Source organism: Canis lupus, chromosome 7 (genome assembly GCF_048164855.1).
Source record: "Canis lupus baileyi chromosome 7, mCanLup2.hap1, whole genome shotgun sequence".
NCBI lineage: Eukaryota > Metazoa > Chordata > Mammalia > Carnivora > Canidae > Canis > Canis lupus.
The window spans coordinates 7721455-7749262 of NC_132844.1; the positions used below are offsets into that span (position 1 = coordinate 7721455).

The following is a 27808-nucleotide window of genomic DNA, read 5'->3' on the forward strand; positions in this document are numbered from 1 at the left end:
AACACGTGCTAACAATTGTTGGCGTTACGATTGCTATTTCTCTTTAGACACGGTGTCGATAGGCCAAGAGGATTTTGTATCCAGGGAACACCGAGATTAGGAGAAGGAAAGGAAGGGAAAAGGTGTGCTTATGTCTAATGAGATGCCAGGAAATTCTTTCTTGTCGGAACAAAGGTATCTTTTGTTTCCAGAAGGGTCAAAATGTTTGCTCAACAATCTGGGATTACGACAAAAGCAAAATCAGCATCCTGGGCGACTGTGTCTAGGGCCACGTCCGGATGAGTAAGGCTATCTGGGACTCTGCACCAGACAACCACAGCGGGGTGTCCTGGTCCCCCGGCCCGTCCTCAGCCGGGCCTACGGAGCTCTGGCCGAGCTCTGACCGAGCTGTCGTCATCCACACAACCCCACACCAGGGGCCTGCGAGACTCCCCGTTTCCACGAAAGAAAGAAACTGTTTCTAGAATCCACTCCCAGGAAGGTCTCTCAGAAGAAACTGCGGAGAGTGCCTACATCTTTTGATAAGTTCAACCACACTCCGTGTGGGACTCGGCACGTCAATTCACCCTTCCAGGCTTCAGAGGATGAGACGGGTTGAGCTGGGCCAGAACTAGGTACTAATGTGCTATATCCCCCTTAGAAGTGTTCTGATGTTTGATTCACTTACCCAGCAGAAGCCAGACGGACCCATCCATTCATAAAAAGTCAAAACAACCCAGGGTGGGGGGGTTGAGATGGTGTCCTGGTGGGAATGAACCCCAGAGGGGAGGTTTGTAACCACTGGATGGTGTTCCTTGGAGTCAAACCCCACCCCCCACCCCAAACCCTGATCAGGACCGGGAGGACGGGTGGGAGGGCCACACAGTCGGCAGGTCCAGGACCTCACTGCACATGTACCTTCCAGTTGTCAGCAAAGGGTCTGCACTGGAAGCAGACCCTCGAACAGGCCAGTGGGCTCTTTGTACACGAGCATGACACGCAGCAGGTGGGGAAAGCCAGCGTCACCCCTATATCTCAGCATCTTTTAAAACTTCCTACCTTTATTTTTTTTTAAATTGTTTCCCTGGAGGAAAGAAATGAGCACCCTCTGTAACAAGGAAAACAACAATAGTCATAATAATGAGAAAAGCAAAATAAGCACATGTAAGTGCATTTTTTTTTTCTTAGAGATTTATTTTTGTTTGATGAAGCTGACACCAGTCAGGGAGAGAGGAGAATGTCGGGAGCCCCGCAGGGGAGTGAGCACCCAGAGGAGGGGCTGTGCTTCCTGCGGGGCAGGGATGGGGGGTGGGGGTGGGCTTGGTGTTGGGGTTGGTTGGTTTGTTTAATTTGTTGCTGGAAGTTTTTCCTTTTGTTCTCTTTTATAAATCTCTCCCTGGGCTTTCGAGCTTCCCTCTCCCTCCCACCTCCCTTCCCCTGCCCCCCAATTTCATTTTTAAAAAGCGAGCTCGCTCGCCAGGTGTGTCCCCCAAGCTCTCACAGCTCTAATAAATAAGGAGCACCTGTAAAACAGTAGCTTGACTTGTTAAGTGACTCTGTACAAAGGAGAATATAGAAATACAGTATGTACACGGCATCCACGCGCCCCGGGGTGCGTCAAGGCCGGCGCGACACGGTCCCGGCCTCGCCCGCCCACCGCCTGCCACCCCTCCTGCCTCCCCGCCGGCTCGGCGGCCTGTGTGGGCGGGGTGGGGGGGGCACCTGGACCCCTCAACAGGGAGCAATTGCTTCTTTATCTGAGTTAGTAAACAGATACACTGAATCACAAGGTGATTTGATTTTTTTTTTTTTTAGTTTTCTTCTTTTTTTTGATTTTTTTTCCCTTATTTTTTCTCTTTTTTTTTTTTTTTTTTTTCTCTGTACTCATCAGAATGGGATACTCCACGACTGTCTCACCAACTCAGTGTCAGTACACATGCTCTAGAGGACTTCTGGACTCGCAGCTACAACTGTACAAGTGCACACAAGAAAATCTACCCTGTTATCCTCCACCCACTGATTGAGGATTGAATTGCACATTTCTCTTAACCATGACAGGAGAAAGCAAACAGTGAAACAGAATCATGGGTGATCTTTCTCACTTTCCCTCTTGTTTTCACTGGTTCGTCCATACCATTCTAATTATCATGAAAGGACTCTGCGTATAGAGAGATTGCTTCACTGACTTCCTGGATCACCGAAAACCATCAGGGTTGAAATTTCATCCAAGTCTTTCGTGACGCCCAGCAAATATTCCCCCTCGGATTATTTTACACCTTGAGGGCATTTTGGTCTTCAGTTCAACACTCTTGCTGTGTTCCCAAATGGGGCGCTATTTAGGAGAATTTAAAGAGAAAGCTGAGAAGAATAAACATTTACCGAGTTCTCTTGGCATTCAGTCTCTGAAAAACCACAGTATAAACTATTCATGCTGCTTCTTACATCTGTCAAATCGAAAAATTAAAAGCCATAAAAGTGTAACACTGAAAATATGGCATTAAAAAGGATAAAGGTGGCCTTTGTAAAAATAACAAGAAAAAGTATATTAGCCAATAAAATATTCTAACTCTTCATTTAAAAGTGCATCCTGGGCGGGACAGAGATGAATCTGGAGGGGTTGGGGCTCCAGCGCGATCCCTCTCCGCCTTCAAAACGTGAACAGTATAGGTCCAAAACCATACAATGCAAATCACGATTCTTAGTGTAGCAGCAAAACCACAGCAGTTTTTTTTTTTTTTTTAATGACTAAAAAAAGATTTGTGTTTTCAAATTCGTATCGTCTTCCAGCCTCACCCTCTGAGCCTCGAAGACGGAGCGGGGACATTTACCTACGTTGGTCCTTGTGGCTTGTCGGTGTTTTGATTTCCCAAAACCAGGGGCGAAATCCCTAAGTTCCTCTGGGGAGAAGCGGAGCCGGTGGCCGCCAGGAGGCCGGGCCGCGGGGTGGGTCCGAGCCGGGCCGGGCCGGGCCGCTCTGGGCTGGAGGCCGCCGAGGGAGGCCGCTTCCTCAGCTGCTCAACGACAGGAAGCGCCTTTATTTGTCTGAGTTCTAGCCCGAGGGGTGGGGAGCTGACAGCTGGTGTCACTGGGTGGCGGGACGCGGTTTGCTCTCGCCCTCTCTCCACGCGAGGTACCCTGTGAGTGCGCGTTCCTGGGGGGAGAGAAGAGGGAGAAGAAGGGGGGCCCGTCAGAATCCCCTGGGCCACACCACACCCCGACCCCGACGGGGAGAACCCAGGCGGGACCCAGCGGCCCACTCAGGCCCGAGCGGCCACCAGTCCCCGGAGCCAGAGCAGCGCCGCAGATTGGGACGGGCCTTCAACCCCGGTTCTGCCCAGGGTGGGCCCTGCCAGCCTGGGGTGGCGGCTCCTGGGGGCGCCCTGACCTCACCCGGACACCACAGCAGCAGCCCCTGCCGCCCGGCGACCTTTGCCCTCGCCTTCCCGCCCAAGGTCACCCCCAAAGCCAGGCCTGGCCACCGCGGTGGGGGGCCCTGGGCCTCCAGACCTCACCCCTGTGCTCCACTGTAGGGGCTCTGGGGGCTGCTGCTGTGAAGGGGCGAAGCCCAGGGATGGGCTTTGCAGCGCAGGAAGCGCTGTCTCCTCGGAGGCCTCCTGCAGAGGCCCAGGAGCCCGGAGGAAGGCCGCTCTCCGCGGGGCCCTGCACGGCCAGGCCGGAACCCACAAGCCCCCAGGCCTGGGATCCCAGGGCAGAGGGCCCGAGCGGGGCGGTTCACCGAGGAAGGCCGGTTTCTGGAGAAGGCCCACCCCGGCTTTTACCACAGATGTTCCTCAGGCTCGGCCTCTCCATCCCTACCGGCTTATTTCACTTGCTACCAAGTGAAAGGTTTGAAACAGAACCTGCTGGGGACACTCAGGGACTCCTAGTAAACAGCCCCGAGACGAGGGCCGGCCAACTGTGACGTCTCTGAGGTTTGGGGCCGCGTCTGTCCTGCCCGCATCTCCACACCCAGGCCCTGGTTCAGCTCGACACGCATTTGCCGAGGGGATGAGGGTCAAGCAGCCCCTGTCCCCTCCCCTCAAAACTGTACCTTTAAAAAAAAAAAATAATAATAATAATTTTTTTTTCCTGCAGATACGTGAGGACGCCAGAAATGTCAATGGGTAAAATCTGACTAACATGAGGTGGTGACAGAGGACTCGTAAACATCTTTACAACGGTTGAGATTATTCCTAGAACAACGAACACGTAATTTCTGAGAGGTGATAGAATTTAAAACTTGAAGGGACCCCAGAGATAGTATAATTGCTGCATTTTATAGATGAAGAAAGAGAGGCCACAAAGAGACCCGCAGCCTTGCTCAGGGTGTCTGTAGCATGAAGTTAGCAAAGTATGAGGAGGTCAAAGTGCCCACTGGGAGGACTAAGTACAAGCTTGCGCTTTAGGCCCCGCTATCCAAGTCCTGGTGTTAATGGTAACGATAATAATGATCGGCCAAAAACAAGGTTTGAAAATCTGAATGTGCATGACAGGAAATGCCTGAGTTCCCCAAATCACATTAAATCACCAGATCCGTGTGTATTTAATATGTATATTAAATAACCAAAGTGAAAATGCAAAACACCACAAGTATGCAATGGGGGTGGAATTACAAGGCCATGGAAACCTTTTCATTTGGCATGGTCAGATTTGGAAATGTGGATATTTATCTCTGAAAAAGGAGCTCATTTTTCTTTCTTTCTTGTCTCTCTCTGTCTCGTTTCTTTCCTTCCTTCTCTTCTTTGCTTTTTTTTTTTTTTTTTTTTTTTGAGAGTGAGACAATGGCAAGAAGGGACACAGAAATAAGAATGCCAAGAGCTGCCATCAAATGAGAGGTCATAAAGATTTGGAAAGGAGCCTCAGAAATCACGACTGGATCCAAAGACACAAGTGCAGCTTCTTCTGGGGCAGTTTCTTTTCCATTTAGGGAGCATAGCCTGGAACTTGCTGTGCAGGGAGGAAAACCGTCCCCACCTCTGGGCTTGGGCCCAAGAGTGACCAAATCTTATAGTCGGGGCGGGGGGGGGGGGGGGGGGGGCTCCAAATCCTTTCTTTAAAAAGGAAAAGGGAATTTTTTTTAAAAAGTGTTTTAATGCTTTCTTCCAGGGACTGGGAAACACCACCATTTTGAAGGACTTACTTGAGAATGTCGTGATTGCTTTTTTGAAGGATGTGGCTTTTTTTTTTTCTTTAATGTGATCATGACCTCAAAAAGAGGAATCTTTCTCCAATGAGTTTCTTTATATTCAAATCACCTTTGGACAAAGGCCAAACATGGGCAGCATCAGCCTACTTGGAGAAAATTTCAAGGCTTTCATAAGGGACTGGGAAAACGGGATTATAATGAGAGCCATTCTGCAACCTTAACTACAGCGTTTGCCATCCCAAACACTATAATAATCATTATTATTCTCTGGTATCTATTATTGTCTGGTAAATAATATGTGTTTTCCCCCCAAGTTCTAAAGGGTGCAGCTGCACCACACTCTATTTTTTGCAACCCCATTCCTGCTGCTCTGAAAGCTCCTCACACCGAGCTTATTTTAAGAGAACGGCAAAGTAGACAATTTGTGCTCTTTCCTTCCCTCCACCACGTACTTGCCACGTCTGGGACACCCACAAAGGCCAGATGGTGGCAGTGCAAGTCTCTCTCTGCTGGTGACATTTGAGGAGGGGGTGGTACCGAGGTCATCCTCATCTGTTCCTGTGGCTCCTCTGGTTGGTGCAGGGCAGCCTCCTTCTTGGGGACCCGAGAATCAAATGGAAATGGACAACCAAGCTTTGGGCTTCACCTCCCAGAAGTGACTGGTATGCAAACTATGAAACTCAAGAGCGGGGAGGAAGCGAGCTTGCAGTCTTAGAAAGTGATCATGAGGAAGCTCCAGAGCCTGGGCTAGTTCCTACCTTTGCCCTTGCCAAGCAGAGGGATCTTATGGAAAATCCAGTTTAAATTTCTTGATTTGAGCAAAGGGGAAATTACTATGATAAGTGAGACACAGACACCCATCCCCGTCCAGGGCGTCCCCTTCCTTGGCCTCCCCAAGCCTTGATTCCTCTTCTGTGCAATGGGCGCCTCTGTGAGATTTTTTTATTATATCCTCTATCTATCAAGTTCTGTGACTGTAGGATCTTCGGATCAAAGCCAATGTCAATTATAGGGGATTATAAACTTGAGCAGTTGACTATTAATCTGTTAACAGCGCGTAAGGAGAACTAGTAATTTCTGAACCCCCAAGCCCAAAGTTTCAGAGACTTCTATTAATCACACACACACACACACACACACACACACACACACACACAGCTCTCTGGCAGAGGATTTTGGAGTGTCCCTTACTGCAGGGAAGTCTAAGGAAGTGGCTGTACTTGTGCCTCACATATGGGTTTTCCTGTGAGTCAGGGGTTCATCTGAAGGCAGGACAACCCAGGGTTGTATTTTGTAAATGGTTGTATTTTGTATTAGTACCCAGGGTCCTGTTGCAAGGAATATCACACGCACACAACCCATCCCGCATACCATGCATGTACCGGGTTTGAAGGCCGGCTGCATGATGTGTGGTCTCCAGCAGGCTTGTATGGCCAGGTGCCTTCTGGATTCCAACCACCCCCGCCCCCCAGTCCCTTCAGGTCAGAAGAATGAAGTATCTTCCTTAGCAATGCATAACCAAGTGACTGAGCCTCCGCCTGCCTGGCATATTTTTCTTTCTTTCTTCCTTTTTCTTTTTTTTCTTTCTTCTTAGTAGGTTCCACACCCAGTGTGGGGCCCAGTGTAAGCCTTGAACTCACAACCCTGAGATCATGGCCTGAGCTGAGATCAAGAGTTGGATGCTTAACTGAGCCCCTCAGGTGGCCCCCTTTTCCTTTTTGACATCAGGAAAGCATTGCTAAGAATGTGATTGAGTCACTCATCCCCCGCCCCCACACAAGAATTTTCAGAGAACTACAGAGGAAAAAACAATGTGCCTGGATACTAATAAATGTCTTCAATATTGCTACTGTCAAAATATAACCATTCTCACCTTTTCTCCTTTGGCCTGTCCAGCCTAAGACTTATGCTGGCTGCATTTAAAAGGAGATTTTATAATTTCTACACAACCACTCCCAAAAGTAATTATGTGTCCAGAGAAAAATGTTTGTCCTATTCTACATCCCAACATTTGTAAGCTGGTACAAGAGTCCACATCTGCCAGGAAGCCTGCCTCGACTTACCCATTTTCAAGACTTATTCTTCTTTCCTTCCTTAGATACCTTTGTAATTAGCATCATCAAAATCCTGTACGCCTGTCCTGTCTTACCTGTTTAGAAGGCAAGCTCCCCAAGTCTGTCATATTTATTCCCAGAGCCTAAAATCCTGTGGCATCAACTCTACAATGTGCAAGAAATGCCCACTGCTGAGCCGGCTGGCCCTTGTCCATTTACCCCAGCCCCGCAGTGATGCGGCTCACTCGGGCACGTCAGCCCATCACTTAGCACAGTTAAATACAGCCATTACGTGCTGGCTTCGGCCACGCTGTTTATCTGGGACAATAATGAGTCCCTGAGGACTGAACTGCTCTCAGGTAGCTGCAGCTATTCTGGGACACTCACAAGAGTAGAGCCCTGCGGTCAATGAGCAGAGTCACCTGCGTGAGCTGATAAACCCAAGCGTGATGCCAGATAGTGGTCTCCACGGCAGGCCCTTCCCAGAAGAGGCTACAGCTTGGTGAGGTTTTGCCAAAAACCGGTTCCTTCTCTCCCCCATCATCAATCATTGCTTCGTGAAAGTTTGGAAATGGCTTTTGCCACGATTGGAAACGGTTTTCATTTATGAAGTAGATGGCACCTCTCTTCTGACAGCTCATTAGTTGGTGAAAAACATCCCTTCTCCTTCCTAGCGTGACTGTTATGGGAAATAACCAGTGGTGGGGAGAGGGGGGTGGGAGCCAAGGGTGACAGCTCGCTGAGCTCTGGTCTGAACCACAACCTCATCACCACCGTGCTACCTCCCCACAGCGCCGATAAGCCAAGGCCCGTGTATGTTTAACAGAAAAAAAATAATAAATTAGGCCAAACCTAAGGCCTTCCTTTTCTTTTTTTATAATTGTTTCTTTTAGCAATATCTCCTATTTTACTCTTTAATCTATAAAAATCACAACCATATAAGACCACCCACTAGGATAACTCCATCCTTAATTCTTTGTTTTACAAATTAAAAGTTTGGTTTTCTTTGCCTGGCTGCTTCTATGAATTAAATGGGTACAGAGGCCTGTTTATTCTCATAAGCGGTCACCGCCGTTTCTCGCTGACCTCTAAGAGGTACTAGGAGACAAAGAGCCCTCAACCACGGAACCCCATTGTGTGCACTCATACAAGTCCTTCTCAACATCTTCTTTAAATACCTCAAATCTTTCTGGAACCTGGGAGTTTGAGCAAAACAAATGACCCTGTCTGGCCCTTTCCTAAAAGCATGCAGGGATTCATGAGCACATGTTCACTAACCCGCTGGAGCTGGTGGCTACATCCATCCAAAAAAGAGAAAAATAAAATAAAGGAGACTTACTAATAGAGCTAATGTTCTGCAGGAAATTTTGAAGATGAGGTGAGAGCTCTGTGCCCCTGCCTTTTCAGACTGAACACATTGCCATTATGGTTTGGGAAAGCTGCATTTTTTTTGCCCCCAAAGAAAGGAGTCGAATTTTTAGTGAGCACCTACTTTATATGAAATATTGCACGAGGCACTTTTGCATACTTATTCCACTTGAAAACAAGCATATTTTATATACTTATTTCACGTATACACTTTTTTCATTGAAACAACAATGCTATGTAGGTATTTATTAATGTCCCCATTTTACAGATGAGGAAACTTTCCTAGGAAGGTTAAGAAGCTTACTTGGCCAAGGTCACTAGCTAGAGGCAGAGTGGCTTGAGTCCAGCTCCTTTGACCCCAAATCCCACATTCCCATCCAGGGAGTGGTTCCCCCAGTCCTGGTTTCATTGCCCCCCCTTCCTTCCCAACAAGCAGAGGTCGCAGTGTCAGAGCCTTAAAGGGCCCCAGAGGCATACCTGGTCCAGGTCCTTTGCTTTAGAAACAAGAACTCTGAGGAGTTACTTGATAAAGGATTATAATTACATTTTCATTCAAGTTTTGTCTAATACACAAACTAGCTAATGCTGGTTCACGTGTCTTCTAAAAATTCCGCCTTGAACAAAAAACAAATAGATGTTTATTGTGTTAAGACTGAGTTTGTTACCTCTCTATATCTATACTATCTGAACGTAGGCATTCTAGATTAAAAAGAAGAAAAAGATCCAAGAGCAAAAAGCAGCTTTATGTGGCAAGTAGCTATGGTTTATGGGCAACAGTACATTTTAGGATTTTAGGTGGGATCTGGAAAGGTGGTTTCTCTGGCATTTTATCTCTTCTTTACAGCCAGTCCATTAGTAGAGGAGGGAGATGGAGATATATAGAGATATAGATATAGATGATATATAGATACAGATATATAGATACATAGATATATAGATATATATCCAGAGAGAGAGAGAAGAGAGACACACTTCATGTTCAAGGAAACTAACTTCACCACACAATCTAAGAGCAAGCACACTGACTCCCCAGCACCCCACCGTCCACCCCGGCCCCCCCACCCCAGAGCCAAGGAGATGGAGAATGTGGTTAATAATTGCTTCTCTGCAACCCTTCACCCTCCCGACCCCAGATGTTGAGGTTCGACTTACTTCCTCTCTGCGATCAGCTGCCCAACGGGAGGAAGCAATACCATGGGTGGCAAAAATATGCCTCTGGTTCTTGGCAAGGGGTGTGTAACTCAAGCAGCTTTGGTCATATCTGGTGTCCCACTGAGAGGAAAGGCAGATGAGGACTCAGGTTCTAATCCTGGCTATGCCACTCTGACCTTGAGCCTTTGCTCTGTTTGTCCCAGTCTCTACTTGTAAAAGTAGAACCAGACATCTTAGAGTTTCTGGAATGGTTTCCCTAACAACCTCCAAGGTTGGCAGCATGGAAGCGTTTCATTACACCTTCCATTACACATCCAAGGGAAGCGAGTTCGGGGCTGCAGGGGCCCCCATGACAAGCACCTACTGTACGCCAGGTACTTCCTGGGCATTTTAACCTAGGTTATCTACCCTGGAGCCTGATGACTCTCTGCGGTCGGGGCTTTTACCTTCATTTTCCTGGCATACGAGACCTGCTCATTTTGCCTGGGGACTCTGGAGCCAGGCTGCCAGTCAAATCCCCGCATTGTCGCTCACTGACCGATGACACCGAGTGGGAGACTTGGCCTCTCTGTGCCTCAGTTACTTCATCTGTAAAATGGATGCAGTAATGGTAACCCAGAGAGTTGCTGTGGGCATGTAACATTTGAACACTGCCCTCCTATAGAGTGTGCTCAATAATTATTAGCTGACACAATTATTTAACCAGAATGTCGGTACAAAGAGATTATAAAGCTTATCCAAACCCTCACAGCCAGTAAGAGATACAGCCAGTTTTCCAATTGGAGCAGGTCTCACTCCAGCCCCGTGTCGTCTTCTCCCAGGCCTTGCAGCCTTTCTAGTAGGGACAGTGGCTGCCAGCGGTAGGGCACCTGGGACGTGTTCCACTGTCCACGTTTTCTTACCTGTCCCTCACAGCAATGTTCTTGCTACTGGTGACCTAGAGGAGACAAGGCACGTCCTTCCTCACCTACTGAACGGCTCTGCTGGGATCTGGACCCAGGCAGGCCCAACTCCAGAGCACATGTTCTTTTCCAGGAAACCATTCCACTGCCTTCCTTCACCACTGGGAGCCCACTGTCACTGCATGTGGGAGCTTCAGAAGATCTACGGTGTGGGAAGTAGAAAAAGATAAGAGCACATCTCCAAAGGTCATCCCACTCCCTTGACAGCACCTGCAGGCCCTGGGAGGATGGGATTCGGCTGCTATGGAAATCTCAGAAGGTGTCTGAGGTAGAGTCAGCCCCCTAAGCGTCATGGCTGCTCTTTAGTCCAGGACCAGAGCATTTGGGTGTCACTGTGGCCACTGTACAAGTTCTGTGCTCATCGGCACGGAGGTCCTCTGCCGGGAGAGCACTGCTTGCCTGAGGGCCCAACAGCCCGCACCACACCTGGCCGGCTGGCCCATCAGGAGGGCCGAGGCCCTGTTTCTGCAGCAATCTGGGGTCCAGCCAGCACCCTCGACTGGACTTTGACCTGGTCTGTCGGTCGTGAGGTTTCCTTCCACCATGGGCTGGGAAGCCTCGAGGCCTACACTGGCCACAGAGTTCTTCCTCCCGTTGCACGACTACGATGCTGTGCACACTTGGTGCATACGTGCGGCGGCCTACGCCCCTCACATGGTAGCGATAACATCCCACAATGTTTAGAAGCCACCACTGGTAATTAGCCTGTCATCAGAATGCAGCCATCAGCTTTAGGGATGCCAGTCTTTCTCTTGCTTCCTTTCAGTCTGCGAACAGCTGCTAAAGTAATTTTCTTTGAACACAGATTTCATGCTGTCACTCCTCTGCTCGAGGTCATGGTGACGTCGCCTAACGCGTAGAGTACAAATCGGGCACCCTCCGGCTCCCCCATTCACCTGCCCTCCAGGGCTCCTCTCCCTTGGCAGGAGGGCATTGCTCCAGGCAGGGCAAAGGGGAGCTCATCCCCAACGGAGCTCACCCTCTTCTGCCTCTGGGGCCTTTGACATCCTATTGCATTCCTTCCTCTTACACTCCTGAAGGCCAGGCCACGCCCCTCCCCAGACTTCAAGTCTCATGGAACCCCATCGGGGTAACTCCGTTAGCTATTGCTCTCCTGGGACTCTTCTCATTCATATATTCAGCAAATATCTGCAGGCCCAGTCTGCCAGCCCTGAGCTAGAAACTCGGTGACCCCAGGGAGTGACCCGCGCCGGCCCCTGCCCTCGCTCAAAGCATACTGTCTGCAATACCACAGTGGTTTGTAGTTCTGCGTGTTGCTTGGAGAAGTTGCCTTGGTTATTTCTTGTCTCTCTCAGCAGGTTATTAGCTCCTCAAAACAAGTCAAGGACACCTGCCACTCCCTCTTCCATTATTTTGTTTGTTTGTATCCTTCCTTCTTGCCTGCCTGCCTTCGTTGTATCTCTTGACAACACCTGCACCAAGTCAATGTTAGATATCATTAGTTAAAAATGGATGTGTTTTAAAAGAAATGGATGTGTCTTGTTCTCTAGGAAAAACAAATGAAGATCATCTCTGAACTATCAATAAGTAAAAGGGGACTGCCTCCCTCTGTTTGGATATGATGGGGAATTTATTAAGTTTGCGGATTGTAAAATATGAATTAAGTATAAATTAAGAACTCCCAATACAGATTCTTTTTAAAAAGCTATTATTATTATGTATAGGCCACACACACACACACACACACACACACGTGCATGCACACAGCTGAGACAAAGAACAAGTCGATCAGATGATCAGACAGTGAGGAGTGCTGTCAAAATCAGAACTCTGAACTGGTGGCCCCTCATCTTCATTTGCAGAACCATTATGTTTTTCCAAAATTTTTCATAGTTTTTCAATTAAGATTTGGGATTCATGTTGCTCAAACCTTGGTGGATATGAAAATAGACATTAAGTCCCATGTTTATGATGCCATCATATTAAATGAGAGGAATGGAGGGACCTGAATGTATTTTTTGGTTTGGCAAATTGTAGAAATACTTTTTTTCAAACATTTGGGGTTTGGCTAAAACCAAAACTTACTTTGCCAAGCACTTTGGCCTTAATTTTTAAACCCATGTGTATTTTAAAAGAAATTCAATCTATATGTTTCTGACTCATTTACACTTAACTCATGAAAATGCTGTTTGGTGAGAGCTATTAGATGTCCAGGCAAGTTTATGAGGCTTTTTAAGCCTTCTTTTCCCCGTTCTTACCAGAGACTTGTGTTTTGCCAGCCATAAAAGAGTGTGAGCCCCAGAGGCCTGTGGTCAGTTTGAAATTTATAACCTCTGAAGCTTAAATGGATTCTGAGTGTGGAAAAAGGTTTTTTTTTTTCTTTTTTTTCCTTTCCTCTTTTTCATATGAAGTGCACAAACAGGCTACCTCTGATAAAGATGGGATCCTGGGTCTTCGTTTCCAAGATGGCTAAAGGTGAATAATAAAGAGTTCGATCTAACCACCAACAAATTGCCCCTAAGACACTTCAGAGGAGCAATATGGCACTTCAAACTCATGTGGACACGGATTCAGACCCAACCCTCTACAGGGAAGTTTTTACTAATTATTCCTAGGATAAGACAAGGAGGTGAGACACAACAAACAATTCAAGTTGAACACTTTACCTTTGGGAGAACTGGGTAATTTTTTTTTTTTTAATTAGACAACCAACCCTGTTTATGATTTTTTATACATTTTTTTAAATTAGTGGAATCTACTAAAAATAGCATTTGAATTAAAACCAGAGAAGCAGGAAGAACGTGCATGCATGCTGCAGTGACTTCACCCCGTATCTTCTCTATATAATGATGCTCGGATACCACTCAATTATAGTATTCCAGTGGGAGAAAGCTTTTGGATAAAGTACTTAAAAATGGCTTATAAATATTTAAAGTATAAGCATCTAACAAATCATAATGACAAAGTTTTACATTTAACCACATGTGCTCCAAATATCTTGAAATTACTCTAAATATGGGTTTAAAATATCAAAAGGGCTTGCTGATGGGATGCAGAACTTTGCAGAGAAACTTAAACCTGATCGTTCTTGCTCCCACAACACCCAATCTGCACAATTTTTAAAGTGTGCGTGTGTAGATTTCCTTAGAAGAAGATCATGTTACAGTCTGAATCTCCAAAACAAGAGTTGAAGGATGAAATATAAGGTTTCCCTTTCTCTCACCAAATGCAGCTCAGCCACTTTGCTTCTAGATAATTTGTTAGTGTAGGTTGGCTCAAATTTAAGACAGTAACGTTTTAGAAACACATCGAGAACTCAGCCAGCTGCAAGGAGGATATCATTACAAATTGAGACACATGTTGTATGGGAATACCATTCATTTTCAATACCAAAAACATGTCTGGGGAAATAAGCCATGCAAATGAGGGAGAGATATACTTTTTAATTGCATTTTTGGGATGTTAGGTCAATGGTTCATATCGAATGAGTCCATAAAGTGTGTCTCTCCCTCCTGTTCTGTAAATGCCATCACATTCTTACCTCCCTTTTTACCCAGAACAAAACACAGCTTGCTATCAAAGAGACCCAACACACCAGAGGTTCAAAGGGAGAAATGATGAGACATCCAGCAGCACAGCCAAAGAGCCAGGTGGAATGAGGCTGGGGAGCACCAGGCACCTCCCATTTGCCCCGGTCTGGACCCCGCAGCTATGGGGAAAGGCAGTTCCCTCTCTCCCTGTTGTGGGGGGGGGGCATTGGGGCAGCTTGGTTGAACTGCTGGCACATGCTTTTGCTGACACCGTAGCTCAGTACCAAGAGCCAAGGGTTCAAAGATCTGGGGAGCAACCTGACTGGTTTCCAACCTAAGAATGTGTCATGCACTCAGGAGCCACTCGACAGCACAAGAGGCTGACTGCAAGTTTTGGTTGTTATTGTCGTTTGCTTTTGCTCCAAGTCATTGTCACTGGAATCTTTTAAATGACCCTTGAAATAATCTGTGGGTGTCCGTGAGTGTGTGCTTGTGCATGGGTTCCCCCTCTCTGCGGACGGCCTCACGGTCTCAGTCGGGAACCCCACTCCACCCCCCGTCAGGCAGCATGCTGTGGACACCCACAAATTTGGAGGAGAGGCCTACCCAGTTAACATTCAGAGCTGGCGTCTGAGACGGCGTCCACCCCTTTGCCGTGAGAATGGGACCCTGTTAAATGAGGCCCACATCACATCATCTCTTTTGCAAAGCTAAGTGAGTTGTTTCTCTGAAAATGGCTTTCTTTTATGCTTTTGAGGCTTTAAAAACCAAAAGTTTACACGTGCAGAATGCATCGCCTTAACACGCATTCATATGTGAAGGGCTACCCTGGAAACCTGCAGCGAAGAATACAAAATCGTTCTGTGCAGGGCAGGGTGAAGGAAGGAAAACACAACGGCCACCTTTGTGGCCCTTTGGCACAACCTCTTTGGCACAAGAGAAGCTGGAGAAGGCAGCGTGCTGGGGTGGAGGTGTCTCGCTACATGAGGTAAGTGTCCCGGGCTGTGGTGTATTTTGGTCCTCAAACACCTCTGCCCCTCCTCAAGGCTTGTCTGCACCAACGTAGGTGTAAGTGATTGAACCATGATGCCCAGGCAGCAGCTCAGGCTGGCAAGGGGAGGATTCATTGGAAATCAGACGGGGAATTTCTTTCCAGTGCCTTTCTGAGCAATGGTTTGTTAATAGGTGATGGAATGCTTTCCCCTCTGTCCAGGTGAAGAAGCATGCTAGGGAGCTAGGGAGCTAGGGAGCTAGGGAGTTAGGGAGTTAGGGAATTAGGGAGTTAGGGAGCTATAGAGTTAGGGAGCTAGGGAGCGAGGAGTAAAATGGGTAACACTTCCAGACACAGTGACATCAATGCCTTAGTGTCTACTGAGCCGTCCACTTCCCGGGCGCTGGCCATCCTGCTCCCTTGGCCTCAAAAGCAGGGTGGAAGCTTTTCCACTGAAGGACAATGTCTCCCACTGGAGTAGAAACTTCCAAAGCTAGGGGCCTGGGAAGCATCTAGCTTGTTTCTTTTCTTGCTTACCTTTTCTTGCGCTCATGGGATATGAAGAGTCCATACAGCCTTTTGCCTTTGGTCACTAAGGCCATCTTCTGAGGCAAGTGCTACATTACGGAGCTGTGGACGGTGGTTCTGCAGACATCGGGTCCACAGAAAATACTGCTGAAAAGAATTCTGTTTTAAGGGAAGCTTTACCATTAAATCGGCTTCCTCCGAGCGACAAGAAAAATTCCAGCTCAGATATGGCTTAGTGATAAGATAATCCTTCAGAGATGTCAGGCAAACTTCTGAAGCCAAAATCTATAGACCTCTCCTCCCAAGAAAATGCCTTGTGCACAGGTATATAAAACTTGCTTTGAAATCCCAGTGGGGAGCAGCTGAAGGCCATCCATGGACTAGTTCAGGGAGCAGGAGACCAGCTTAAGGGAGCTGCCACATGAGCCGGAAGGCCTGGAGCATGGCTAGCACGAGCATGGCACCTGCACGCCCCTGAGACTCCGTTCTGCAAAGTTTGCACACTAAGCACTGTGTCACCTCACCCGAGTCCCAGCCCCACAAAGATGGAGGGTTATGGCTACATCTGAAAGAAGTAAATACCCGGTCACGTACGTCATTTCCTAGTCCATCGTAATCTGATTGAAATAACATCCAAAAGCCAGATGCTTGCATATGGAAACCACCCCTGTCCACCCTCAATTTTAAGGGTTAAAATAGAGCCAGCGGCACTGAACGAGATCTTGACCCTGCGCATTCCAGAAAAGTCTCCCGTACGAGTCTGAAATGATCACAGAAAGCTCGGGCAGGTCCTCCCCCACTCACCCGTGTACATGATGCGGACCTGGTGGTTCCTCTCTGGCTCTTTGAATTACCCCTACCCGAACTGGACAGCTACCCGCACCCCCACAGCCCAAACTCGAACATCAGGAATTATATGGCCAATTCCCGCACACCCCATAACCAAGTACTGTTGGTTAAGAATCTCCAGTCTGGCCTAGGATCTGAGCACATCGCTGATTGGACTCATCTCCTCACCTCACTCTCAGGTTTTCTTCTTTTCCTTGCTTTTGTAGGACGCACCCGTAGCAGTATTTAGAATGTATGGACCTGACTTCCCAGGCGGTCTACCCTCTCCAATTTCTCAGCTGGAGAAACTAAGCTGCCAAAAAAAGTTACCTGTCACCTCTTGATGAAGCCCCTTCGGCATTCCTGATGAAGCCAACACCGCTCCCCTCAGCTTGAGATAGTCCTTCCTGGGACTGTGGCTCCATAACCAGACTAATAACTAAACTCCAAGATGCCATAGCTAGGGCTGCCTCCTGCAGCTCTCCCAGAGAAAACAGAAAGTGGGAGGCACCCCTGCTGCCGAGGCTGAGGAAGCACTGAGGCTTTGGGGCCAGGGAAAAGAGTCCCAGATTTTCTTCCTGTTTTAGAAACATGTAAGAAATCTGGAAGGCACGAAGGTGGGAAGTCGTATGGACTTGTTGCTCCAAGGGGATGGAAAAAGTGAGGGCGAAAAGGTTACTCATGGTACACATTTTTTCCATTGATTATTTTACTTAGAATATGTCATTTCCCTGGAAAATCGAGGAGGGGGGGGATATTTTCTTTTGAATATCTTCAAACATTTGCAAATGGTTACTCTGAACTCCCCAATGTACCATAAACAAGTGTAAACTGTAGAAATTCAGAAAATGTACAAATACAAACAGCTATCCCCCAAGCTCCAAGGCAAAGACAAAGATGGGAGTATTCCATTTACAAATGGAATTCTTTGCGGATAGAATAGTTTGGAAAATGTTTATACGTTGTTTTTCTTATTATTTGGGGGAATATTTTCTTTCCAGCCTACAGAAGCTGCAGAACTGGTGTTTGGAGTCTTGAAAGTCGAAGATTAAAGGGAGATTACAATCTTTCAAAATCTTCGACTAAAACTTAATTAGTTCTGCCTCCAAAGACACTAGCTGCCCGTTGAAATCGTCTGTAATCATATCAACAGAGAATGAATGCATGAAGTCAGGTAACCAGGAACGGAAGCCCTTCAAAACTGGGGCGGGGGGGACGACAACAACAAAAAACCCCCCAAAAACACCAAACCTAGTATTTGCTGAGAACTAGCAAACATGATGGTTTCTTTGGAGAAAATCGTAGCTGCCTCGCTTACTGATTTGAAGAGAAGTCGGCTTTGAATCTGCCTAACATGATAAACAAACCAGTAATAGAGTAAGAGAACGGCAGGCCCAGGGAAAAAGTATGAAGAACCCCGACAAGTTACCAGCGGCCTCTCCAAGAGAAATAATGTATGAGTCACCAACGAGCACATGGAGAAATCACTCAGCTGCACCTCATCCACCACAACCGAGGCCAGTTTAATGCTTTCCCCTTTGGCTCTAACTCGTCACCATCCGTGTTCTCCGTCAGGGCACAAAAGCCATGCCGCCCTTTATTTAACGGATGCATTTCCAATTTCCACAACCATATGAATGGGCTGGGTTTCTGAAGGCACCGAAGAAAAACAGCACCACATGTGCACAGAAAATCAGGAAGGGTCAGAGAATGTGAGTGAATTACGGCGGGTTGAGACTGTGCTTCCAGGTGACATGCAACTCCAGAGGGCAAGAGGAAATGTGATTTAGTGAAGGAGAGGCAGTTCACCGCCCCCCTCCCGCCGTCTTAAATCACTTGCCTTGTCACCCTGCTGAAGCTGGCGAAGCCTGAGTGTCTCGGACTTTAGAGAAAAGCTGTAATTTCTTGGGGGACCCATCATAAAAAGAACTCTCCAGTCTCGAGGGGCTATGGGCAATTTTGTCACTGCATCTTCGGAAACTGGCCGAAGCCAGGTTAATATTTTTAGTAACGACTCTGGTCCACATACGAGACCCTAGCCTGACTCTTTATTCAGAAACATTTATCATCCAAACAGCCATCATCTAGTTCATGCTTTTATGTTCTTTTGGGCCCGTGCTACTCATGGACCGGTGGCACTATTCTTGACCTGGTCACTTCTCACTCGGGTCATGGAAGTAAAATCGTTCACCCTCCCTTTCCTCCTGTAATGTCATCGGAGTGAGTGACATTAGAATCGTTTTTAAAATTACAATTCCCAATGCTTTCTGGCTTCCTTTGTCCCACACCTTCCTGCTACTCACTGCTTTATTAACCAGATTACATTAGTCTGGTGGAGACGTCAGGGGCACTGGAAGTTGTGGTGACTCTGAGAAGGCTGAGTCCATCAGTCTTCAGACAGTAGAACTTGTAGGTGTAAAACCCAGGAAGGAGGGTGAACCGATTTTTACTGTTCTGCTCCGACTGGCAAAGCCATCAGTGGAAGGAAACCTCAACCTACGGTGACCAGGAAAGCCTTCTTGCACCACCAGCAGCCCCCTCGAGCTGGCTCTATGCCTCCCAAGCAAACCTCCGGCTGCAAGTTAGGTAGGTGCCCACGTAAACATGCCAACTTGGAGACAGTGTCTGGACACGCCACATCAAGTGTTCTGGTCCACATTTATATTTCCCGCTGTGGAGTAACGGGCTGGTATTCTAGGTTTGCTATTGTTGCTGGAAAAACAAGAATTGAACACTGTCAAAAAGAAGAAAAAAGAATACTGTCTCAACACTCAGAGAAGCTGGTAGGTATGCTGGGTTTTTAAAAGTCTAGGAACTTTCCTCAAGACAAGGAAGGCGAATAAAAGACTTTTATCAAGCGGGGCCATCAAGGGACCATTTAGCCTGTTCTCTTACAGTGGTTTGAAGAAACTGCAGCTCTGGAGTCAGACAAGCTGGATTTGAATCTTGACTGCTCGCTAGCTTGGGCATCTTGGGCAAATTACTTAATTTCTACGTCTCGGCTTCCTCATCGGTAAAACAAAGACAAAAATAATTGCCATCCAGATCCAGACCCCAATAAATACTACTGAAAAACACTTACAAGAAGGCCTACACATACAAACGTGAGCAAGTGTTTGTGCTAGAAGGTCCACTTCCACCCAGACTTCCTTCCTCCCTGGGGGTATATCCCCCCACCAGACTGTACGGGTCTTGAGGGCAGGCGCTGCGTCATATTCCCCCTCTGTGTCTCCCAGCTCGTGGAAGAAGCTGCGCACAAGTTAGGTGCTCAATAAACGTTCACTCCTCTTCCTCTGCTCTCCACAAAGCCCCGAGAAGCCTCAACTGAATGTTAGCCCATCTGCCGTCTTCTGGGACAGCAGGCCTGCGTGTGTGGCAGGTCTGAGTTACATACTGGTTCCCCCACTTGCTAGCTCTAATTTGGACAACATCTCCATGCCCTATCCTCCTCCTTGGTGGGGTACAGAGGAGGCCCATTCCGCCAGGTGGTGGGAAGGTCAAAAGAGGCCACATCTGGCCCCAGCGGGGTGTGCTACGCATGCTAGTTCCTCTTCCCCTTACTGACACTCTGGCCTCATTATCAATAGCTCGTTTTGGCAGTAGGCAGGGTTCCTTCTGGTCACAGGGTCAGACATAGGGGGACTCTCAGCCTCCTCGGCGGTGTGGCCCTTTCTCCCGCCGAAGCCTTCCACTGTCTGCAGCGGTGAGCGACCCACTGGGCCACTGGGATCGAAAAAGGAGAGACTGAAAAGCTGGTCAGCCGAGCTGGAGGCCTGCCCTAGGCAATGCTGGTGGGGGACCTGAAGGAAGAGACCCCCCTCCCTGAACAGGAGCCACGGCCTCGCTTTCAACGCTCTGCCAGGGAGATGGCGCTTAGTGGCCTGGGGTCAGCTGGCATCAGCACGTGAGAAGATTAGTTTTTCTTCTCCTCTGGCCGATGGAATCCATGATTTCGGGGGAAAATCTGGTGAGTCGAGACACTCTGCTAACGAGCCCGCCAGCTCCAGGAAGTGTGGCCCAGCTCCCCTTTTAGGGCAGCCCTGTAACCTCCTGACTGAACATTTGAAGGGTCCCAAGTAACCTGTCCTTCCTCCCCAACGCCCTCCTCTTCCTCCACAGGGAGAGGAGCAGAGGAGCAACGGTTTGGTTAAGCACACAGCGTTCCAAGTCAGGTTCGCCACTAAAGAGGTCACCCCGGGGGGCGGGGGGGGGGGCATGGCCTCTACCTGCCGCGACTCGGTTTTCTCAGCTGTAAAATGGGGATGACGCTGCATCAGAACAAGGGCGCTACGTCGGGGTGAGCACCCCGAGGTGCCCCGGGGAGGGGGGGGGCCTCGCAGAACCTTGATTATCAAACAAGGCTCCGCGGCGGCGCCCGGGCGCAGGGCAGGTGCACCCGGCTCGGGGCGCAGGAGGAGAGCCCCGGAGGCCATACCAACCTTTTTTTTCTTTTTTTTTTTTTTTACTTATTCTGATTTCTAATCCGGAGGCACCTGCGTTTGAGCGGAGGCTCCAGGTCCTCGGGCCCGGCGCCGAGCAGGGGCGCGGCGATGACGCCCGGCGCCAGGGCGCTCTTCTCCGCGGGCTTTGGCACCGGCTGGATCACGCAGCCCGCCTTGGGCAGCATCCGCAGGGCGTACGCGTGGTCCTCGTCCGCGGGGTTGTTGAGGTTCGGGTCCGACTTGTCGCCCCCCGCCAGGGCCTCCTCCCCCATCAGCTTTTTGGCCGCCTCCGCGTCCAGGTGGCAGTTGGAGGCGCAGTTGTTCTCCTTGACCGACTCCAGCTCGCTCAGGGCGGGCTCGTCGGGCGACAGCAGCTTCCTGGGCGGCGCGGGCGGCGGCGGCGGCGGCGGCGGCGGCGGCGGGGGATGCTCGGGCGGCGGCTCCGCGCCCTTGGCGCCCTCGGCGGCGGCGGCGGCGGCGGCGGCGGCGGCGCGCGTGCCGTTCACGATGACGTTGCAGGCGGCGGCGGCCTCCGGGCCTGCGGGGGCGCCCGGGCCCGGGTCGCCGGCGGCGGGCGGGCTGCAGTGGCCGTCCCTGCAGCCGCCGCAGGTCCTGCGCTCCGCGGCGCCGGGCTCGCGCTCCGCCTGGCCGTGCGCGTGCAGCGCGCGGTGGATCACGTTGTGCAGCCGCGCGCGGTGGCCCACCGTGAGGTCGATGACGCCGTCCTGCGGGCCCTGCAGCACGCCCGCGAAGCCCGGGGGGCTGCCCGCGCGCCGCGTCAGGTCCACCACGTCGCTGCGGCCGGGCTCGGCGGGCGCGGGCGCGGGCGGGGGCGCGGGCGCGGGCGGGGGCGCGGGCGCCAGGCTCAGCGCTTGGCCCGAGCAGCCGGGCGGCGAGTCCGCGGGCTTGGACGGGCCCTGCTTGGAGTCCCGGGGGGACAGGGAGCGCCCGCCCGGCTTGCCCCCCGCCGCCGACGGGTCGCCAGGGGCGCTCGGAATGAAGCTCTCCCCGTTGCTGGAGAATCCGTTGGGGGGCTTGGAGTCGTTGACGTGAGGGATGGGGATGGGGATGGGGATGGGCACGGGCAGGGGCACGATCACGGGGTACGGCACGAGCAAGGTGGGGGGCGGCACCAGCGGGGCGAGCGACGGCAGCCCGAAATTCATCATCTGCGGCACGGGCATCGGGCCGTTGGGCATCATGCTCACGGGCGGGAAGGGGAGGCTGGGCAGGGGCGCGCCTGGGGGCGGCGGCGGCAGCAGGCCCGGGGGGTTCCCGGGCATGGTCGGGGTGCTGGGGGGGTGGATGTGGGGCGACAGCATGGGCCGGTGCATGGGGCTGGACGTGGGGCCCAGGTTCCGGGGGCCGCCGGGCGGGGGCCCGATGCCGGGAAGCATGGGGTTGGACAGAGGGCTGTTGGGGTTGGAGGCGTGGTGCGGCGGCCCGCGGATGAAGGGCGGGCGGATCTGCTGCATGATCTGCTGCTCCATGAAGATGGGCAGCGGCACCGGGCCGCGGTTGGTCATCACCATGGGAGGGCTGCGAGGCGGGACGCCGAGGGGAGGCCCGATGCTAGCGGGCGGCTGGACGGAGACGGGAGGGATGCTCGGAGTCTCGCTGATGGGCATGGACTTGGGCACTGGCGTGGGGATTTTAGTGACAGAGCAGTTGGCGGTGTCAGATGGAGAGACGGTGGTGGACGACGATGGGCCAGGGCCCTGGCTTTGGCCAGCTGCAGCCACCGGGGAGGGGGCCTTCCTCCGAGCATCTGCTAGAGGGATATTCCAAGAGTCTGGAGTGAGCAGCTGCACCCCGGTGCCTTCTGCTTTATTTTCCATGGGAGGGTGTAATGTGCTGCACAGCCCAGCTGGAAGATTGGCCTGTGTCTCTTTGTAGAAAATGTCCATTTTGTACTGATTGAGACATTTTGCACTGCAGAACTGAAGCCTTCTTTCCCCGTCCCCAAAATCCAGGTATTCTTTTGTGTGTCTTATGTGCTTACACCAGTCACATACCTACAACACAGTAATAGAAAAGAGAAACAAGATAAGCAATTTCCTCTGGTAGATAGTGTTTCGTGTTTCACATAAGGGTTCTTTCAAACTTTATCACAATTTTTTTTCCCCCCAACAGGCTGAAGTGTTTCTTTCGGAAAGGCAACAGTCTTAAGTGTTTGTAAAATGATTTCTCCTCGGGAAGTCAGACTTGCTTTTTAAATAGTAACTCTCCAGAATAGCAGTTATCACCATCTAGCATTAAAAAAACAGCCGCCGCCGCCGCCACCACCACCACCACCACCACCACCCAAACCTGTGCTGTGCCCTTTCGGCTCAATGTAAAGGTGGCTCCGACAGAAAGGCGTACATCTATCTGCCTGCCCACGTATTTTCACTTGTCAAAAGAGGCTCGCTGTAAATATAAATGGAAATACCTGTGGAGAGGAGGATTCTCCAGGAATTTCGGTGGCCTTTGAAACAGAGCCCCATAAAATTCTCCTCACGCAAAGTCACTGTACGCTATTGACTGTGTTCAATAATGCAGTTGGAAAGGTTGTGCTGTGTTAACCAATAACACAAAGCGCGGAACATCATTATGTCTGGCTTCCAAAGGGAAACTTGGAATTAGTCATGAAGTCTGTGTGAGGTTTAGCTATTCCCAACCTGTGATGTTGCAGCAAGCTAGAATTATTTTTTGAGCTGTTTGCCCACTCTCTCTCAGTAGTCAGAATTTTTGGTGACATTTCTTGGCAGGCGGTCTTATTTAACAACTTTTCAAACACCAGAGAACGTTTTCCAAAAGTTGTTATGGCTTCCCCCCCCCCCCTTCAAATCTACTCCTGGCAAACGAAAGATATCACCAAATTTATTTTAAAGTTGGGCTGCAGAACTAATTAAAGGCTGAGAGCTTTTCCCAATTGGAAATCACTAGACATCAAAGTTCAAAAAATAGTCATTCTCGGCTTCAGAACCCATTACTTTGGAGAAATTATTGTGATTTCATTAACACATTAATTTTGCAACACCATCAGCTCTCACAGATGGTGAAGACATGATCTACAATTCAAATATGACTCTTGTTTGCACAAATGTCTTTCCTTCATATGGCATTTTAAACAAGAATTAATATGAGTAATCTTGCCATAGCTATAAACAGATAAACAGATGTCAAAATTTTCAGTAGTTCTTTCAGTGCCTTACTTTTTTGACTGAAAAATTACACACACAATTTTTTCTCTTTCTTTCTTTCTTTCTTTCTTTCTTTCTTTCTTTCTTTCTTTCTTTCTTTCTTTCTTTCTTTCTTTCTCTTGGTCATTTCCTTAGCTTAGCACTCAGTCATTACAGCAGCAGAGGAAGAATTCTGAAATGCAGTGCAATGGTGAGTTCCCTGATTTCAAGGCTCTCCTCCATAAGCACTGATTCCAATATTGCTCTGAACGGGACCTTGTTTCTGTTGAGGAGGGTGTGTCTGTTGTTCCTTTGTTGATGCATGTTGTGTTTTTTTTTTTTTAACTATGGTAAACTGATAGCATTAAAAGATGATAACTTTTAATCACAATTGGTCACATCAACAATGCAAAAACAACATATGCTGGGCATTTGATTACTCATCTCATTTAACTCTCAGCTTTCCTTGACTGTAAACAGTGGTGGCATGCTAGTATGTGACTGGGGGTGTACACGCTTGTGGCAGATGTGGCTCTGTGTGTGCAAATCCACTCTCTTCCTTCTCACTTTCTTTTTTTCACTGATATTTGCAGGTAATATACTGCAAGGCGTGAGACCGAATAATGGATACTTATTGGCACACATTCATTTTCTGTGTAGTCTCATAATCAAATTTCAGAATCCTTGTTGCAAGAAGAATAATTTCAATGCTAATATACTTCTGCATTTCAGAACGGTATTTTCAGGTTTTTCTAGAATTACAGGAATTTTTTTAATCATAGTTGAGATGTCTACAAGTTTATGAGTAAGTGCAGAATTGCCTCTGATGAAAAGAAACACACAAAAATCCACCAGACCCTCAAAATTCTTATCTACATAAAGGTCAAATAAACTAGTAGTTAAACCTTGAGGCAAGTAAGTTATTATTTTTAAAACCTGATTTTTGTAAAGTTAATATATAATGATGTGACATTTAAATTCTTGTGTGAAATAAAGCCACCTGAGTCTATTTCAATATTAGGCATCCACAGAAAGCCTAAAATGTAAATTTATAAGCTTGAAGGAAAGGATCAAAGATAGCTTCTTTAATCACAAACTAAAAAATATTATCAATGAATTAAACTAATTAAAGTAATATGCCAAATTTTCTGGCATATTTCTTTTGGATCTTATTTTTTAACCATAAGGGGAAAGAGTTTTCTGAAATCCTTAATTGCTTTTTAAATTGCCAGATTGAATTATTTGCCTCCAGAGGATTCCTCTGTTTCCTCAAGCTAAATAAATATTTTCAAGTGGAGTCACAAAAAATAATCTAAATATAACTTAAATGTTCTCCCTTCCTTCACATCCTTCACTTTTAATAATTCAGTGATGAATAAGGAATACCCATAGATCCAACCAATTATCAAATGAGAATTCTCCACCACATTTTATCTATTTCCACATAAAAAGAATTTGAGACATCAAAGTTTTAAAGCAAAATTCTATTGCATCAAACTTTCTGGTTAAAGCAACAGCCTACTGTTTACAACTCTGCTTCCTGCAACATCCTAAAGTGTTTAGGTAATAGCGTGAAAGTTCATGACTGTCTCGTTTTGGGTAACGTTGAGTGTGAATGTGTGTGCATCCTTGCCTTATTAGATTTCAATTCAGAACACTGACCTGAAAATACAGAAGAGCAATCTTTCTGATGAAGCAAAAATTATTAGAGAAAAAAAAAAACCTGTCACTTAAGAAATAATGAATCAAGTCTGTCTTACAGGACCCATCATTTAAGATGAGGTCAATGAATTTATGGCACAAATGGCTATATCATGTGAGGCAATAAAACACAGTACCATCATTCATTCTACATCTAACTAATGACACACTTCTGGTAATTAAAGATTTCATCATAGGAGCCTGAGCCGATTACTTAAGATGTGATAGTTAGGTGAAAATATATACTATAGATCTCTCTCTTTAATAGAATAACATTTGCATATCCATGAAATACACAGCATGCGTCTCATAAACTATGGTTTTCTGAATTGTGTGTTCTGGGAGAGTCTTCCTTTCTTTTTCCACAGGCAGCTTTAATTTTGTGTGTGTGTGTGTGTGACTTTTTGAGGCATTAGTTTTTTCTTATTATGCCAAGAAGTACCAAAATTCCTTCAGATATTTTAAAAGATAAAGATTAAGAAGTGCAGAGCTCAACTCACTGGGCTCTGGAATGATTTCCCCCTAATTCCATCCCAGCTTTGTTTCTGTTGGAATCTGGCCTCTTTGGTTCCACTTCTCTCCCTAACAGGTCCCAGATTGGACAGAGCTGAAGCTAAAGCCGTTTAACGATGGCAATCTGGGGACTGAACAATCAGCTAATGCAATGCCATTGAGCAAGACAGCTGAAATGCTTCGTATCACAAATACATAATGTATCACCAGGAAGACAAAAAGATCACAAAGGAGATAAACAAATGCGTATTCCATTCAACCCTATAACAGCAGTCCTCAAAAAGATTAAATTTACCTTCCTGGGATGTGTCCAATTCTAAACAACAGAATGAACATTTCCTTTAGTCCATTTAGAGTATTTATATTTTGGTGGCTGACTGCCAGGGTAGTACTTATAAGCTCAGTGGCCTGATGGATTCACTCCTTTCCTGTGAAATAAATGTGTGGCAACCTACACCGCTAAACTACTCAAAAGACACTGCCTCAGCAGAAATATCACTTGCTCTTGATAGAAGAAAACTGGAAGGCAGGACTTCTGGTTCCTATAACTCTTTCCATCTTGTATTTCCCCTGGAAAGAAAGAAAGCTATTCATGTTGGCAACTGAGCCTTTATTTTTATATAAACGTCCAAAGTCAAAGCCAAAGTATGCCATGAGGTTACCCACATGGGTATAATATATACATTCTGCTGGGCTTAAGAGAAGACTCGGGTGACTGGGGAGGGGGTCAGGGTTCCTAATTAACACATTAATCAGCTGTCGACTGTGGGAGTGAGGTTCACCCTTTAATGGAGCCCACGACCGCCTTCTGAGTGGTAATCTGGCATGAGGCAATATTTAATTAAGAAGCCCTTTTGCTGAAATCTTTCTTATCTGGGCAAAGACATTTGTGGCAATGGAACAATTAAAAGATAGTAGCAATCCCCTGAATGCCATCAACACTTTGAAAAATGACACAAAACCTTCATGTGCTCCTGACTTTCCACAAATAGAAGCACCCAGGTACCAACTCAGAAGGTATAGCTCCTTAAACGAAATTGTAGCTTGCCCTAAGCGGCTGGTTCTCTAGGTCTTGGCCTATTAAATGTGGATCTTACAGTCCACATGAGCTCAAGAAACAAACCAAACCAAAACAAAATCATGAGCTCACCCAAGAGTGAAGCAAAGGAGGACAGATAGACATCGGTGGTGGTGGTGGTGGGGGGGAATCAGCGTTTTTTAAAGAGTCTGCGGGCACCCTTCCTGTAGTCACCCCACAGCCTGAGTTGAGGGCTCCAAACTGACCCCACCTGGAGACCTGCTTCCAGCCTGACGATGGTTCCAGCAACTGTTTTTTGGGGGTTCGACATTGCCTCCACCAGGGCCCTAATTCAGTGCCCTCGGGCAGCAAAGGATGCTATGGAAATCACCTGGGATTTGGAATCGGAAGACGTGGGTTCGAGTCTGAGCTCCACTGTTTACTAGCAGTACAACTTATGAAAATCTCAGC

The 27808-nt window shown here is 48.1% G+C and overlaps 1 protein-coding gene across 7 annotated transcripts in view; it reads right to left on the reverse strand.

The window, feature by feature from the left end:
• Window positions 1-1148: 1148 nt before the first annotated feature.
• Window positions 1149-27808, reverse strand: part of SOBP (sine oculis binding protein homolog) — a 162565-nt gene continuing 135905 nt past the window's right edge. For 3 of the 7 annotated variants that reach the window (XM_072831874.1, XM_072831872.1, XM_072831879.1), the window contains 2 exons: window positions 20993-22956; window positions 1149-3130 (listed from right to left, as the gene is read on the reverse strand). In XM_072831874.1, coding sequence (XP_072687975.1) covers window positions 2995-3130; window positions 20993-22956 — 2100 coding nt within the window. In that variant the 3' untranslated portion in view covers window positions 1149-2994. Of the gene's footprint in view, window positions 3131-18525; window positions 19234-20938; window positions 22957-27808 lie in introns of those variants that run through there. The other 4 variants (XM_072831873.1, XM_072831878.1, XM_072831875.1 and 1 more) reach the window with 4 other exon arrangements.